At 44.6% G+C, this 15,458-nt stretch overlaps 1 protein-coding gene across 1 annotated transcript; it reads left to right on the top strand.

Moving 5' to 3' along the window:
• Positions 1-4,935: 4,935 nt before the first annotated feature.
• Positions 4,936-11,178, top strand: pltp (phospholipid transfer protein; the record flags this gene model as incomplete). Its single annotated transcript, XM_083668220.1, has 15 exons — positions 4,936-5,047; positions 5,276-5,375; positions 5,995-6,123; positions 6,410-6,565; positions 6,749-6,812; positions 7,170-7,233; positions 7,388-7,479; positions 7,647-7,823; positions 8,208-8,267; positions 8,483-8,647; positions 8,815-8,882; positions 9,061-9,103; positions 9,216-9,279; positions 9,613-9,689; positions 9,921-11,178. The coding sequence occupies 15 exons, from the start codon at positions 4,936-4,938 to the stop codon at positions 10,014-10,016; spliced, it is 1,467 nt and encodes a 488-aa protein (XP_083524346.1). The 3' UTR covers positions 10,017-11,178.
• Between the last annotated feature and the right edge of the window lie 4,280 nt (positions 11,179-15,458).

Here is a 15,458-nt window from a genome sequence, read left to right as displayed (position 1 = left end):
TAGTTAAACATATTATTTATTGAGCCATGTGACATGGACCACCTCAAATTACCTTAGAATCGTCATGCCTCAAAAAAGCAAACGTTGGATTCTTAGAAGAAAATGCTTATTTATGAAGAATGAGAGGTTGTCACAAATTATAGGGCTGCCTTGTATTATAGGGCTGCCTTGTATTTCTACCAAGCCTTGAACATCTTCCTCAAATGTCAAGGAAAAGTGTAATCATTTGTGATCATGCATGTGCTTTTATTTGTTTTCAGATATCCTTCATAATGTTTGTGAACGTTTTTATATACTGCTTCAGGAAATTAATTACTTGTTCCCTGTAATGTGACTTTGAATGCATGTGGACAATGATTTTGAGTTTGTATTTACTTTCAAAGTTAAAAAAAAAAAGTTCCAACTGTCTTTATGTGTTGTTGCCACATAAAGTGCCAATCTCCATTTTGAAGCTGCACTGGCATTCTGCTCATGATAATGTTCTTCGAGAGAAATTACTTATGACTACACAAATCACATGCACACACACACACACACTCTCTGAGTCACTCCCCTTTCCCCTCAACCTGCTGGTGGCCTGCCTATAAATACAGACACTCAGGCAAAGGGGAGAGGGAGAAAAGGAAAGAGAGTGACTGTGTGTGGATTGTGGATCAGAGGAAGGAGGTCATTTCATCCTTCACTCACTGAAGTTGAACACAAGCAAAGGCACAGGGATTTGAAGCAGTGAAGACCTGCTGGAAGCTGAATCTGCCTGTTCACCGCATATATTGAATTGTCAATAACACACTGTAAGTATTGCAGTTTATTGTGAAAGTCTCTTGGGGGGAGAGAGAGAGAGGGGGGAGGGTTGGGGTGGTAAGAATAGAGATCTAGATTCTGTTGGTATTGGGTAAAGTCTGCACAAAGGTGGCAGGCAGACAGACAGTGCAGGCTCAGAGTAGATACCTCGGGTTAGAGGAGATGAGTTAAAAAGACAAAGAGGCCCCTGTTACAATGGCACACATGCAGAGGTGAGTGGGCTTGACTTTCAGGCATTGTGTAATCTGGTCATTATAAGTTGAGGCTTACCAGCAGGAAGGCTTATTGCATTATAGTTTAGGAATGTAATCAAAATGGGAACTTGATATGACTTGAGGTGACTGCTGCTGTTGCCTCTGTGATCTGAAATGGTGGTTGGAGGTTAAATGCTGCTTTGGTAACTTCCTGCCAACCTACCTGGGTTGGATTGTAATGTTGTGATTTTGGATTTATACTGGAATTAGAATGGCCCACTTGGATGAGTCCTAGAGGTAAAGATAGGAGTCTTTACAGAGCTCTTACTGAGTACTTTCCATTCCAAGTCTGAACTGCGTAAATTAGATAAGGATCATGTTTCACACCTCTTACTGGTAATGAAGGTGTTCGAGTTGAGTTGATATGAACTTAGGGTTTTTACCAAGGCTTTGGATGTAAAAAGTGAAAGACAATTAATATTAAGACAGTTTATATTCTTTACGAAGGCATATCGTTAGGAAAGATGATTGACACTTGAAAGAGATACTAGAATTCCCCCTTCCCCCCACACCGTAGACACATACGGCCCCGATTTTCATGTGTGGAAATTGGTCAAATTGGGGCAAAGTCGGCCATCTTTACCTTAATGTTTATAATAGATGGAATGAGAAATGGGAATTTTGAATACTGCATCTATTGTTTCCATGACATGCGGACTGTTTACCAAAACTGATACATATATAATATCAATAATGAATAATTACAGTTTTCTCAAAACCATTAAAAATCATCTCAGAGTATTTTGAGTTGTAAGGTAGGTTTTGCTCTGCTTATAACGCTGATTCAAAATTTGCTGAATCAAATTGGGGCCCATAGGGCCTAGTGGAGCAAATCCACAACCAAGGGTCCCTACTTACTCAACTCAAGCCATAATTTCACCTGCAAATTACAGGGCTTGGGTCATGAACTGCGGGCACATGAACAGCTTTGAAACTGGTCCTGAGGGCATGGGCTGGCATGGCCTGTTCTGGGATCCTCCCTTTCTCCACCCCTTTCCTCGAAGTGTGTACTACTCCCCCACATGATTAAACGATTGATGTAAGCATGGGCTTTCACCAACCCTATGATTTTAAAACCAAATGGGGTAGTGCACTGCACCCTGCAGGGAACAGGGTGGAGAGTTGTCATTCAGTCCCAAAAGTACTGCAGGTGCAGAGCAGGGGAGGCTGGTGGAAGTAGAAGGAATGGAATGCATTACAATGAGCCCATCCTCCAATTTCTGCCTCCACCAGCCTCCCATGGTGCAGAGTAAGCCACACTGTTGCAGGAAGATGGTTTGTTTGCAAATGTGGAATAGGGACTGTTATTGTTTACACATTAGGAATAGGGACTGTTCTTGTTTACACACGTGGAATAGGGACTGTTCTTGTTTACACATTAGGAATAGGGACTGTTATTGTTTACACATTAGGAATAGGGACTGTTCTTGTTTACACATGTGGCATAGGGACTGTTCTTGTTTACACGTGTGGAACAGCTGTTCCTATTTCCACCTCTGTAATAACTTCATCTGCTAATTTTTTTTATCATGTAATGGATAGAAACAATTGTTCCTTTGGGGAGGATTCAGGTTTATTGAAGGCCATGACTAAACTACTAGAATGTTGTGACCAAAGTAGTTACAGGAATCAACTTTTAGGTTGTTCTTGGGTTCAGCCCTCCTCTTCCCAGCCTTCCAGCCTCCCTCAGTCAGAGAGAGTTCTCTAGCGGTCATTGGCCTGGTGCCGGCCATGCTGTTGTGTTGATGAACTGGAGTACCCTCCGCTTCTCTCTCTTCCTCTTCTCTCCTCCTACACCACGGTCCTATCTCGACTAAACACACTCAGGAAACATCCTCTCTGTCTCCGTACAATAGGGGGAATGGGATGTTGTGAGGAAAGATATCCGCCGTATTAAACATGCTCTTGTACAAATGTTAGTACTGTTTAGCTCCACCTCAGACCCTCAGTGGAGTTTATTTACAGTCGCCAGTGCACCTTCCTATGATGCAATACCCCTTTATGGGTTTAATAATTCTAAGAACCTGTTATTTGACCGTGAAGTGAGATGTACGTGAAGGTGGTCAGTTTTATGATGTAGGAGAGGCAGTGTTTACGATTCCTCCTCCACATCGAATCCATTAGTTCAAGTGGTTCCTTCTAGGAACCCTCTAACTCTGACCTCAGTACTGCTTCTGAGAAAGGGGGTGAGGACACGGTACAGGCAGTCCACTGGACAGGAAAGTTCTGGGGGGAAACGGGGGGGATAAAGGCATTGTTATGTATTTGTTCGCTCCACTTGTTGAATTAACTACCCTGCTACACACGCACACACACACACACGTGCACACATGAACACACACACACACTTTCTATTTTTAATGACTTTTGGCACAGGAAAAGTAAGTGTTTTTCATACCTTTAGTGAGTCACTGGACATTTTATGGGGTTAGCAGAGGTGTGTGTGTGTGTGTGTGTGTGCCTGTGTGCCTGTGTGCGTGTGTGTTCTGATATCTTCTGGGTCATGAAACATCCTGCTCTCTTCAGCCTTTCAGCTCCTGGTTGTGGGGGGTTACTATAGCGATCACACAGCTGCTGCTGCTGCTCTTCAGACAAAGAACTGAGCAGATGGGCAGTCAAGAACTCTGCTCTCCTTTTATCTCTCTCTCTCTGCCTCTCTCTCTCTCTGCCTCTCTCTCTGTGTGCATCTCTCTCTATCTCTCTCTCTCTCTCTCTCTCTCTCTCTGCCTCTCTCTCTCTCTGCCTCTCTCTCTGTGTGCATCTCTCTCTATCTCTCTTTCTCTCTCTCTCTCTCTCTCTCTCTCTCACACACACACACACACACACACACACACACACACACACACACACACACACACACACACACACACACAACACTAGCACATTCCCTGACTCATTCACACACTGAGCAGTCGTTCATGCTGGCAGTGAGGAAGATCTACCTATAAGAAGGCATTTGATTTCATCACAGTTGAAATCTGTTTCACTGTGCTTTCCTCTCTGGGTGTGTTGCCTTGGATCCTGCAGTGGTGAGGTAGGTAAGATGATTTGGTGCAGGATTTAGTCAGAAAAGAAGTGCGTCTTTGGAATGTGACGATGAGAGAGAGAGAGAGAGAGAGAGAGAGAAACAGAGAGAGAGTGTGACGTACTGGATGAGAGGGAATAACTCAATTTATGCTGCTTCTGTGCATTCGTGAGGTTGAATTCAATCTTATTCAACCAAATATAAGCAAGAGGAGTACGCCTAGAATACTGTTTTTGTTGTTGTTGTTATTGTTATTGTTATTATTGGCACTTCTTATAGAACTCTCTCTCTCTCTCACTCTCTACTGTCTGTCTGTCTGTCCTCTCTCTCTCTCTCTTTATCTCTCTCTCTCTCTCTCTCTCTCTCTCTCTTTATCTCTCTTTATCTCTCTCTCTCTCTCTCTCTCTCTCTCTCTCTCTCTCTCAGAACTGTTAAATATTCAATGTTCTGTACATTGTCCAAGTAGTGTACATTGCCCTGTTATGATAATGCAAGGGGGCAATGTACATGCATGTAGTATGTGTTAGTATGTGGCTGATTACATGTTTCTTGACTGAGGTTTATGTGCATGGTTAGTATACTGCTGCAGTACAATGGTATGAAAGGAAAACAAAGCCAGTAATATACAGATAGTGAGGAACTGTTTCCTTGAAGTGTAATTCCTAACCCTAACCCTAATCCTAACTATGGTGTATTTGAAATACCCATAGCCCCTTTCATTTATTTTGATAAAATTAATTAATAAAAATTAAGTTAAACAGGTTTGGTTCTGGTCACACTCAGTCAGAACCATGGTGATAATGATGTCCTGTCCTGTCTTCCTGTCTTCCTGTCTCTCAGGCACAGTAAGTCATGATGACTTCCTGTTTTGTGTCCATCGTCTTCCTGGTTCCTCTCATCGCCGTTGCCATGACAGCAGAACCAGCGGGCTGCAAGATCCGCATCACCAACAGGGGCCTGGAAATGTGTAAGAAATACACGTCTATTCAGTTGTGTTTTGGGGCTGTTAGTTATCTAGGCAGCGGAGGCTGGTTGAGGTGCACGTGTTTGATACCATTCCTCTTTCCATTCCATGCATTACAATGAACCTGTCCTCCGATTTCTGCCTCCACCTGCCTCCCCTGCTAGACTTTATGCTTTGTGGCCAGACGTTGGCTTGCTCCTAAACCTAGATGATTTCACCCCCGTCCTCCAGTGAGGTACGAGACCATGAAGTTTGTGGAGGAGGAGCTGAGCAACATCACCCTGCCTGAGATGAAGGGAAAGGAAGGACGCTTCCAGTACACCATCAAAGAGTAAGATACCCAAACTTTCCAGTAAGATACCTACTCTAACCTCCCAGTAAGATAACCTAACCTCCCAATAAGATACCTACTCTAACCTCCCAGTATGATAACCTAACCTCCCAATAAGATAACCTAACCTCCCAGTAAGATATCCTAACCTCCCAGTAAGATACCTACCCTAACCTCCCAGTAAGATACCTACCCTAACCTCCCAGTAAGATAACCTAACCTTCCAGTACACCATCAACATATACAATACCCTGGGGGAGAACCCATTTGGGTTCCATGTAGACCCAGTGTCATTAAATATAGAGGAGCATCGCAATGCTCTGAGTCCTCTCTCTCAGAGATACTCAAATAGATGAATTATTTGCTGATCTAGTCGTTTGGGTTTAACCTGAGATAACCTGTCTGTCTAACCTGAGCTAACTTGTCTGTCTGTTTGTCAGGGTGAAGATCACAGAGTTTAACCATTAGAGAGATAGTAGATTAGTATGTTATTAGCAGATTTAACCTGAGATAACCTGTCTGATTAACCTGAGCTAACCTGTCTGATTAACCTGAGATAACCTGTCTGTTTAACCTGAGCTAACCTGTCTGTCTGTCTGTCTGTCTGTATGTCTGTCAGGGTGAAGATCACAGAGTTGGACCTGACGTATGCAGACCTGAAGTTCGAGCCGGGTTTGGGTTTGCTGTTTGAGGTCCAGAACTCCTCCATCACACTCAGCTTCCAGAGACGCATCCTCTACTGGTTCTTGTGAGTCAGCCTCTCTCTCTCTCTCTCTCTCTGTATCTGTCTGTCTGCCTGTCTGTCTCTCTCTCTGTCTGTCTGTCTGTCTGTCTGTCTGTCTTTTGTCTCTCTCTTTCTCTGAGGATGATGATGATGATGATGATATTTGTATGCATTCTTCAGAACCACCAACCAAAGTATTTTTGTTTCTCTCTTCCCTTCCTCTCCTCCCCTCCTCCCTCTCTCTCCTCCCTCTCTCTCACCCTCCCCTTCCTCTCCTCCCCTCCTCCCTCTCCTGGATGCTCCGTTATAGCTATGACACAGGAGCCATCAACGCCTCAGCAGAAGGTGTGAACATCCACACGGCCGTCCACCTGGCCAGAGACGAGTTGGGCCGTATGAAGATCAGCAACATCACCTGCGACGCCTCCATTGCGAAAATGCGAGCCAAGTTCAGTGGCACTCTGGGGTAAGAAGCACTGAGCTACTCAACTTAGCCAGAGAGACATGAGCAAGCTTCTGATGTTGGGATGTTGTCAATTTAATTCTGTGAAGCTGATAATTGGTCAGCCTACTTAAAAAAAAAGGTAATATTCTGTTGTCCTACAGTATAATGTTGCCTGTTTTCAATAATTTGAACGTTTGAACGCAGGAGGGTGTATGACTTCATGGCAACATTCCTCACAACAGGGATGCGATTCCTTCTCAACCAACAGGTGCTAAGACACTTCTATTCTATTTTATTACATTCTATTCTAGAGTTCTGGTTATGAAATTCCCACACACACATTGTTAGATCTATGTTGTTAACATGGTACAGTACCAGTCAAAAGTTTGGACACACCTTGCCAAGAGTGTGCAAAGCTGTCATCAAAGCAAAAGGTGGCTATTTTGAAGAATCTAAAATATAAAACATATTCTGGTTTGTTTAACACTTTTTTGTTTACTACATAATTCCATATGTGTTCCTTCGTAGTTTTGATGTCTTCAATATGAATCTACAATGTAGAAAATACCATTGAATGAGAAGGTGTGTCCAAACATTTGACTGGTACTGTATGTTGTCTCTGCAGATCTGCCCTGCACTCAACCATGCCGGTCTAGTCTTGATCAACTCTATGTTGGAGACAATTCCAGGTATGGTAGTAAAGGTCTATGGCTCATAAACACATATCACCGACATCTTTTACCATTGTTAGATTAAATCATATAAATCCAGAACGTAGAAGTCTTGTAAACAAGTGTGCATACTGTAGATAACAGTGTATTTGTCTGCTGTACATCTCTTCAGTCAGGTCTGAGGTGGACAAGTATGTGGGTATCGACTACTCTCTATTGACCGACCCCTTGGTGACAGACAAGAGTCTGGACATGGACTTCAGGGTGAGTTTCATATCTAGCTACATGTATGTATGTATGTATGTATTAGGCCCATCTAAAACGGCCCAGTGTATGAAGTAGACTTATTTGTTTGCATTCTTCAGAACCACCAACTAAAGTATTTTTGTTTCTCTCTCTAACCCCCCCCCCCAACCCCCCCCCCCCCCCAGGGTATGTTCTTTGATCTGAAGGATGAGAACAACACGTTGGTAAACTACGCGGTCGACCCTGTGGTCCGGGAGTACGACCGTATGGTCTACCTGGCGCTGTCAGAGTACTTCTTCGACAGCGGCATGTACTCATACTACACGGCTGGAATATTCCAGATGAATATAGCCAACGAGAGGGTGAGTCTGAGGCCCTGACCCCTGACCCTGTTAGAACCCCCTGTGTCGATCACCTCAGCTGATCATTGTGTCAGTCACAGTAGAATCTTAGCCACTGACTCTGACTTGATTTGATTAATTATCATTATCAACGGAACGCTGATATGCTATAGCTGATCAACAAATGACCAGATCAGGGGAGGCTGGTGGAGGTTGAAATAGGACGGGCTCATTGTCATGCATGGAATGGAATGAGGAATGGTACCAAATATGTCCTCTGATTTCTACCTCCATCCGCCTCCCCTGATGGATATGGATCGACATGTTTCTGTCTACATGGATGTTGATGTTTGATTGACATGTTTCTGTCTACATGGATGTTTGATTGACATGTCTATCATCCAGATGCCCAAGGACCTGGAGATGCTCCTGAGGACCACCTACTTTGGCACCATCATGATCATTGTGAGTAGACCTGTGTAAATCTGTTGTGTGTGTGTGTGTGTGTGTGTCATGTGTGTGTAGACCTGTTTTTTGCATGCGTGTAGACCTGTATGTAGACTTGTTATGTGTCTGTGGGACCTGTGTGTGTGTGTGTGTGTGTAGACCTCTTATGTGTGTGCACTCATTTATTTATTTCTCTCTCTCTCTCTCTCTCTCTCTCTCTCTCTCACTCTCAGAACCCGGCCCTGGTGGATGCCCCTCTCTCTCTGCAGATGGAGGTGACCTCAGCACCCCGCTGCACCATCAAGAACTCTGGAGCAACCGTCGCCGTGACAGCCATCGTCACGGTGATGGTGCTGCCGCCCGGGAAGCCCTCCGTCCAACTCAGCAGCATGACCCTGGTGAGGAAGACGAGGAGGAGGGGGTGGGGGAGAGAAAATTATACAGGGGGGGGGGGGGTATGCAGTACAAGAAACAAACCCTGATGGTCACTAGGCCTGAGTTGTGAGGACAGAGCAGGTGGAGACCCATCACTGACAGACCTTCTCCTTCCTTCCTCTCCTCACAGGAGGCCAAGTTCAACGCCAAGGTGTCCATGAAGGGAAAGAGGCTAGCGGTCAACGCAGACCTCAGAAGGTAGGCACACACACACACACACACACACACACACACACACACACACACACACACACACACACACACACACACACACACACACACACACACACACACACACACACACACACACACACACCTTATATCTTAACTCAGTATGAAAGCTCTGATCATGAGGCATCTGCTTGCTTCTTGACAGGTTTAAAATCTACTCCAACCGCTCTGCCCTGGAATCACTGGCGGTAAGATTCTGGCTTCCTTCCTTTTCTCCTTTCCTTCTCTCACCCTCCCCTCTTTCTCACCCCCCTATCTCCAGTCTCTCTCTAGTCTAACCCCTGTATGATCTCTGTGCAGCTCATCCCTCTCCAGGGCCCCCTGAAGACCATGCTGCAGATCTCAGTGGTACCTTTGATCAACAGTGAGTCATGAGCCCGTCCTCCGATTCCTACCTCCACCAGCCTCCTCTGGCATCACTGTCACAGCAGATCACTGGTTCACACCTTTACCTCTAACTCACTCTTACCTCACAGTCACAATACATGCTTCAAAAAAAGGTTCTACCTTGAACCAAAAAGGGTTCTTCGGCTTTTTCTCTGAACCTTTTCTTCTAGGAGAGTAATACACTGATCATCAAACAGCCTGTTACCTCTAAGGCTTAAATACTCAGAGTCACACTGAGTCTGTTTTCACTGGATGATGTTGTGGTTCATGTGTCTGTTCTAACTCCTCCACCCCTGTGTGTCCACATCAGACTGGACAAAGAGAGGAGTGGCCATCCCTCTCGCTGATGGCATGGACTTCATCGAGGAGGTGGTAGAGTATCATAACGTACGTATCAATACCTTTTATTAATCTGTACTCATAACCCACAACACATGAGGTAGTTCATCTCAATCTAGCTGGGTCAATCTAGCTGGTTCAATGTAATCTGAAGAAACTGGAAACTGCAAAGCATCACTTACTGAATAGGAATCATTAACCCTATCAGATAACCATCTGCTGATGTGCAGTGGCTAATCCGCTTCCTCACCTCACAACTTTGACCTCTGACCTCTGCAGGGTTACATCGTCATCGGGGCCAACCTTCACTTCAGCCGCGGTCTGAGGGAGATGATCGAGAGGAAGATCCAGTCAGACAGTGACAACGCCATCTAGAAAGGAGAAGGAGACAACCAGGGATGGACACACACACACACACACACACACACACACACACACACACACACACACACACACACACACACACACACACACACACACACACACACACACACACACACACACACACACACACACACACACACACACACACACACACACAGACACAGACACACACACAGCAGCACTCCTTCCTCGGCTGCGCGTTCCCTCCACATTCTCCACCCTTCTCCTGAAGTGTACACTTGTGCCCGCCCTCCCGCGGATGTCTAAAGGAGTGGATGGGTGATTGACAGGTGGTGGAACCCAATCCTATGCGTTTAAATCCACGTGGGGGAAGTGCACTAGTGTACACTTCAGGAGAAGGATGACGCAAGAGAACTCGGATGCAGAAAGTGTTTGTGTCTGTCCACGTTCACGTTATCTACTGTTTCACACGTAGCAGACTCCACTGTAGACACCTCAACACACAATGCAGATGTTTTTGTAGAGCAGGGCAGGCATTACACACTCCTGAAGAGTATGTTGCTGAGCTAACTGATGTGTAAATCACGCTTATGTATGTCCATCAACTTAATAACACAACTGGAGTACATTTTCTGCATTATCGCCATTTTGAAAATAAGATGCTTTTATACTCTTGCTTATATTTGATAGTGTGTAGATATCAACAAGGCTGACTTGAATCAGTTCAAATTGACATTCTTGCCTCAGAACAGCACATATTCTAGAGTGCACTGCTCAGAACACTGACCTCTGACCTGACAGAACAGGCTAGGGGTAGTACAGTACATTGTGGTATATCATAGGAGTGACTCGTGTTGCACTTTAGGCTCCATTACCCTCTTTTACTGTACGTCCTGTACCGTCTCAGATGTGTTTCTATTTGCAATCTTTACCATTGTTCTTATTATTAACCAAAAGAGAGCTTTGTGACAACCGTACTGTATGACAAGGGAAATGTTGAATTAATGTTTACTGAAATTGTACCATCACTATTCTGATCAATAAGGATCCTTGTAAATAATCTAGTTTCCTACCTGCAAACTATGAGTAACCAATGATCAAAGATGTTCTTCCTAATCATCATCGTCATGTGTAACTAGACCGTGGCCTAATGTCACTTGGTATGACGTCGTGTTTACTAAATAAAAATAAAAATACATCTTCAGTGTCTTTTCATCATTTAAAATAAATCATGAAATCAATAGGCACATTTGGTAAAGAACAGTTTTATTATAAAACCACAAACAGAATCAACATAATCACAACTAAAAGCAAAGACAGACATGTTCCCTTTTGATCATAGTGATTTCATGTATTTCCATGAGGCACTATTTACCATAACTGCAGTTTATTCTAGACTTGAGTATCTGTCCGTCTACTCTAGAGGCTCTGAACAGATCCCTTTGATTACATAGAAAAGCACTAGAAGGCCTTTGCAGGTCGTTTGAACCACACAATCACCACAGGAGGACATTCAGATATAGTTATTAATATATCAGTCAGGAGAGGCCGGTGGAGGTAGAAATTGGAGGACAGGCTAATTTAAATGCATGGAACTGAATGAGGAATAGTTTTAAACACCCGTGGTGTGGTGTAGAGAGCAGTGCACAGGGGGACAAGTTGAAGTAGTGTCTCCTGGTCTCACCTGACCCTCTGGCCTACACCTCCCAGACAAGTCACATGATCCATCTTTACAGCAGTAGGTCTGCAGGTCTGTCCACAACCTGACAGAGACAGACAGGCAGACAGACAGACAGACAGGTCAGCCAGTCATCATTAATTTACTATGCATCCAGGGTTCATTTGGAAGACTGTACTACAGGTCTTAGGAGAGTCGTACCACAGGGAGAAAGGCAGCCATATTTATCCTGTCCTCATACACGAAGATTCAACATTCACAAGGGAGTCTTACAGGCTTTAGTAAAAGTAGTAAACTTCCCTAAGTTTACAGTGTAAAGTGATTTGTGCACCTGTGTAAGGTGGAAATGCCGCTATATAAATCCAAGCAATTCAATAAATTAGATACAATTAAACCAAGCATTGCTTAGTGCCCAGGAGTCCATGGTAGTAGGCAAAGTAGACCAGAGAGTTCATCTCATAACTGGACAAGTCGTTTCCCACAGCGATACCCTAGAGGACAGTGGAACAGGAGAAAAGATGCAGCATTATAGTGATGATTCCTCTCCACCTAAACCTCTAACACATGATGTCACCAACCCAGACCTATCAAATTGTTCACTTCATTCTTTGAGGAATGTGGATTGGGATTGTTTGTGGACTTAGAATGCAGACAAACATAAGAGCTTTACAAGGACTTTAATGGAATTACAGACTATAGAGGCGACTGGTGTGGGTTAGGATTGGGACGTGCCTGGAGAAACACTTGGACTTATGAATGTAAACAAGTTTGTCTCAAAATGCATATTTCCCTAACAAACGGCCCAACACATCACTGTTTTTTCTCTCATGTGTCCTCTAGGCTTACAGAAGAATCCTGATAGCTGATACAACACCAAGTACCTCTGTGTCATTGGTGGTGTACTTCTTATCATCAGAGTAGGAGAAGCCGACCCCTGGTGGTGTCTCCAAGTACAGCATGTTGGCGATCTCAAACCAGAACAACCACGTCACTCAAAGTGAAAATAAAATCTGGACATTTACCATGGCTGCTTTGTCATGTGAGGAGTACATGGTTATAGAGCGATTATAAATAAAGTTTGTTCGATTGTGAAGGGAAAAGACCAACCCTGTTCTAAGAGTAAGGGTTATAGTCCAGCGACATGCCATCGTCCTGAATCTGAAACAGTAACAGCAGTTACAGCACATTCACACCTATCAGAGGTGATTCAATCGTATAGTGATATCGTGAGCTAAGAGATATATTGCTGTTCATACAGAAACCACTTGAAAGTGTTTAAAGTGTCACCGAGCATGGTTTAAAATGTATTACCGTGAACTAGATTTCACATTGAAGTTGAAGAAAATTCACATTGAAAAAAATCATCATGACATTGCCACACACTGAAGGATCTTCACTACTCTTCACAGGAGGTGGCAGTACTGACAACCAAAAAAACCGCGGCACATGGGGAAGGAAGGGGAAGTTACGCTAAATCGGAAGAAGATGTGCACCTTCCCATGATGCAATACCCCTTTATGGGTTTAATAATTCTAAGAACATGTTATTTCACCGTGAAGTGAGATGTACAAGAAGGTGGTCAGTTTTATGATGTAGGAGAGGCAGTGTTTACGATTCCTCCTCCACATCGAATCCATTAGTTCAAGTGGTTCCTTCTAGGAACCCTCTAACTCTGACCTCAGTACCGCTTCTGAGAAAGGGGGTGAGGACACGGTACAGGCGGTCCACTGGATAGGAAAGTTCTGGGGGGAGACAGGGGGGATAAAGGCATTGTTATGTATTTGCGCACACACACACACACACACACACACACACACACACACACACACACAAACACACACACACACACTTTCTATTTTTAATGACTTGGCACAGGAAAAGTAAGTGTTTTTCATACCTTTAGTGAGTCACTAAAGGTGTGTGTGAGTGAGAGAGTGTGTGCATGTCCTGATGTCTTCTGGGTCATGAAACATCCTGCTCTCTTCAGCCTTTCAGCTCCTGGTTGTGGGGGGTTACTATAGCGATCACACAGCTGCTGCTGCTGCTCCTCAGACAAAGAACTGAGAAAACAGGCAGTCAAGAACTCTGCTCTCCTTTTATCTCTCTATCTCTCTCTCTCTCTCTCTCTGCCTCTCTCTGCCTCTCTCTCTCCTTTTATCTCTCTCTCTCTCTGTGTGCATCTCTCTCTCTCTCTCTCTCTCTCTCTCTCTCTCTCTCTCTCACACACACACACACAAACACTAGCACATTCCCTGACTCATTCACACACTGAGCAGTCGTTCATGCTGGCAGTGAGGAAGATCTACCTATAAGAAGGCATTTGATTTCATCACAGTTGAAAATTAAAAGGGGGGGGGGGGGGGGGGGGGTATGCAGTACAAGAAACAAACCCTGATGGTCACTAGGCCTGAGTTGTGAGGACAGAGCAGGTGGAGACCCATCACTGACAGACCTTCTCCTTCCTTCCTCTCCTCACAGGAGGCCAAGTTCAACGCCAAGGTGTCCATGAAGGGAAAGAGGCTAGCGGTCAACACAGACCTCATGAGGTAGGCACACACACACACACACACACACACACACACACACACACATTTATCAGGACTTTATATCTTAACTCAGTATGAAAGCCCAGATCATAAGACATCCGCTCGCTTCTTGACAGGATTAAAATCTACTCCAACCGGTCTGTCCTGGAATCACTGGTGGTAAGATTCTAGCTTTCTTCCACTCTCTTCCTTCCTTTTCATCTCTCACCCTCCCCTCTTTCTCACCCCCTATCTCCAGTCTCTCTCTAGTCTAACTCCTGTATGATCTCTGTACAGCTCGGCCCCCTCCAATGCCCCCTGAAGACCATACTGAAGAGATCAGTGGTGCCTATGATCAACAGTGAGTCATGAGCCTGTCCTCCGATTCCGATTCTTTTCTTCTAGGAGAGTAATACACTGATCATCAAACAGCCTGTTACCTCTAAGGCTTAAATACTCAGTCACACTGAGTCTGTTTTCACTGGATGATGTTGTGGTTCATGTGTCTGTTCTAACTCCTCCACCCCTGTGTGTCCACATCAGACTGGACAAAGAGAGGAGTGGCCATCCCTCTCGCTGATGGCATGGACTTCATCGAGGAGGTGGTAGAGTATCATAACGTACGTATCAATACCTTTTATTAATCTGTACTCATAACCCACAACACATGAGGTAGTTCATCTCAATCTAGCTGGGTCAATCTAGCTGGTTCAATGTAATCTGAAGAAACTGGAAACTGCAAAGCATCACTTACTGAATAGGAATCATTAACCCTATCAGATAGCCGTCTGCTGATGTGCAGTGGCTAATCCGCTTCCTCACCTCTAACTTTGACCTCTGACCTCTTCAGGGTTACATCATCATCGGGGCCAACCTTCACTTCAGCCCCGGTCTGAGGGAGATGATCGAGAGGAAGATCTAGTCAGACAGTGACAACGCCATCTAGAGGAGAAGGAGACAAGAAGGGATGGACACACACACACACACACACACACACAGAGAGACACATCAGCACTGTGTAATGGCAGGAGTACTCAGACAAAAACTTAAATCCAACAGAATAGTCTTTACTTTCAGAAAGGTTCGGTACACAGGTAGGCAGTCAATGGGTGGGCAGATAATCCAGGAAGGCGGTAGGCAAAGCAGGGTTTGGTACACAGGTAGGCAGTTCAACAAAAAAAAACAGGAATACTTATCACTCGGAAATGCTGGGACGTATGACACGAAGGTACAAAGACGAACTGGCACAGAGAGTGGAGAACACACAGA

This window comes from Argentina silus (assembly GCF_951799395.1).
Source record: "Argentina silus genome assembly, chromosome: 4".
Classification (NCBI taxonomy): domain Eukaryota; kingdom Metazoa; phylum Chordata; class Actinopteri; order Argentiniformes; family Argentinidae; genus Argentina; species Argentina silus.
The sequence above is the reverse complement of the archived record's forward strand: the minus strand, read 5'-3'. Positions and strand labels throughout refer to the sequence as shown.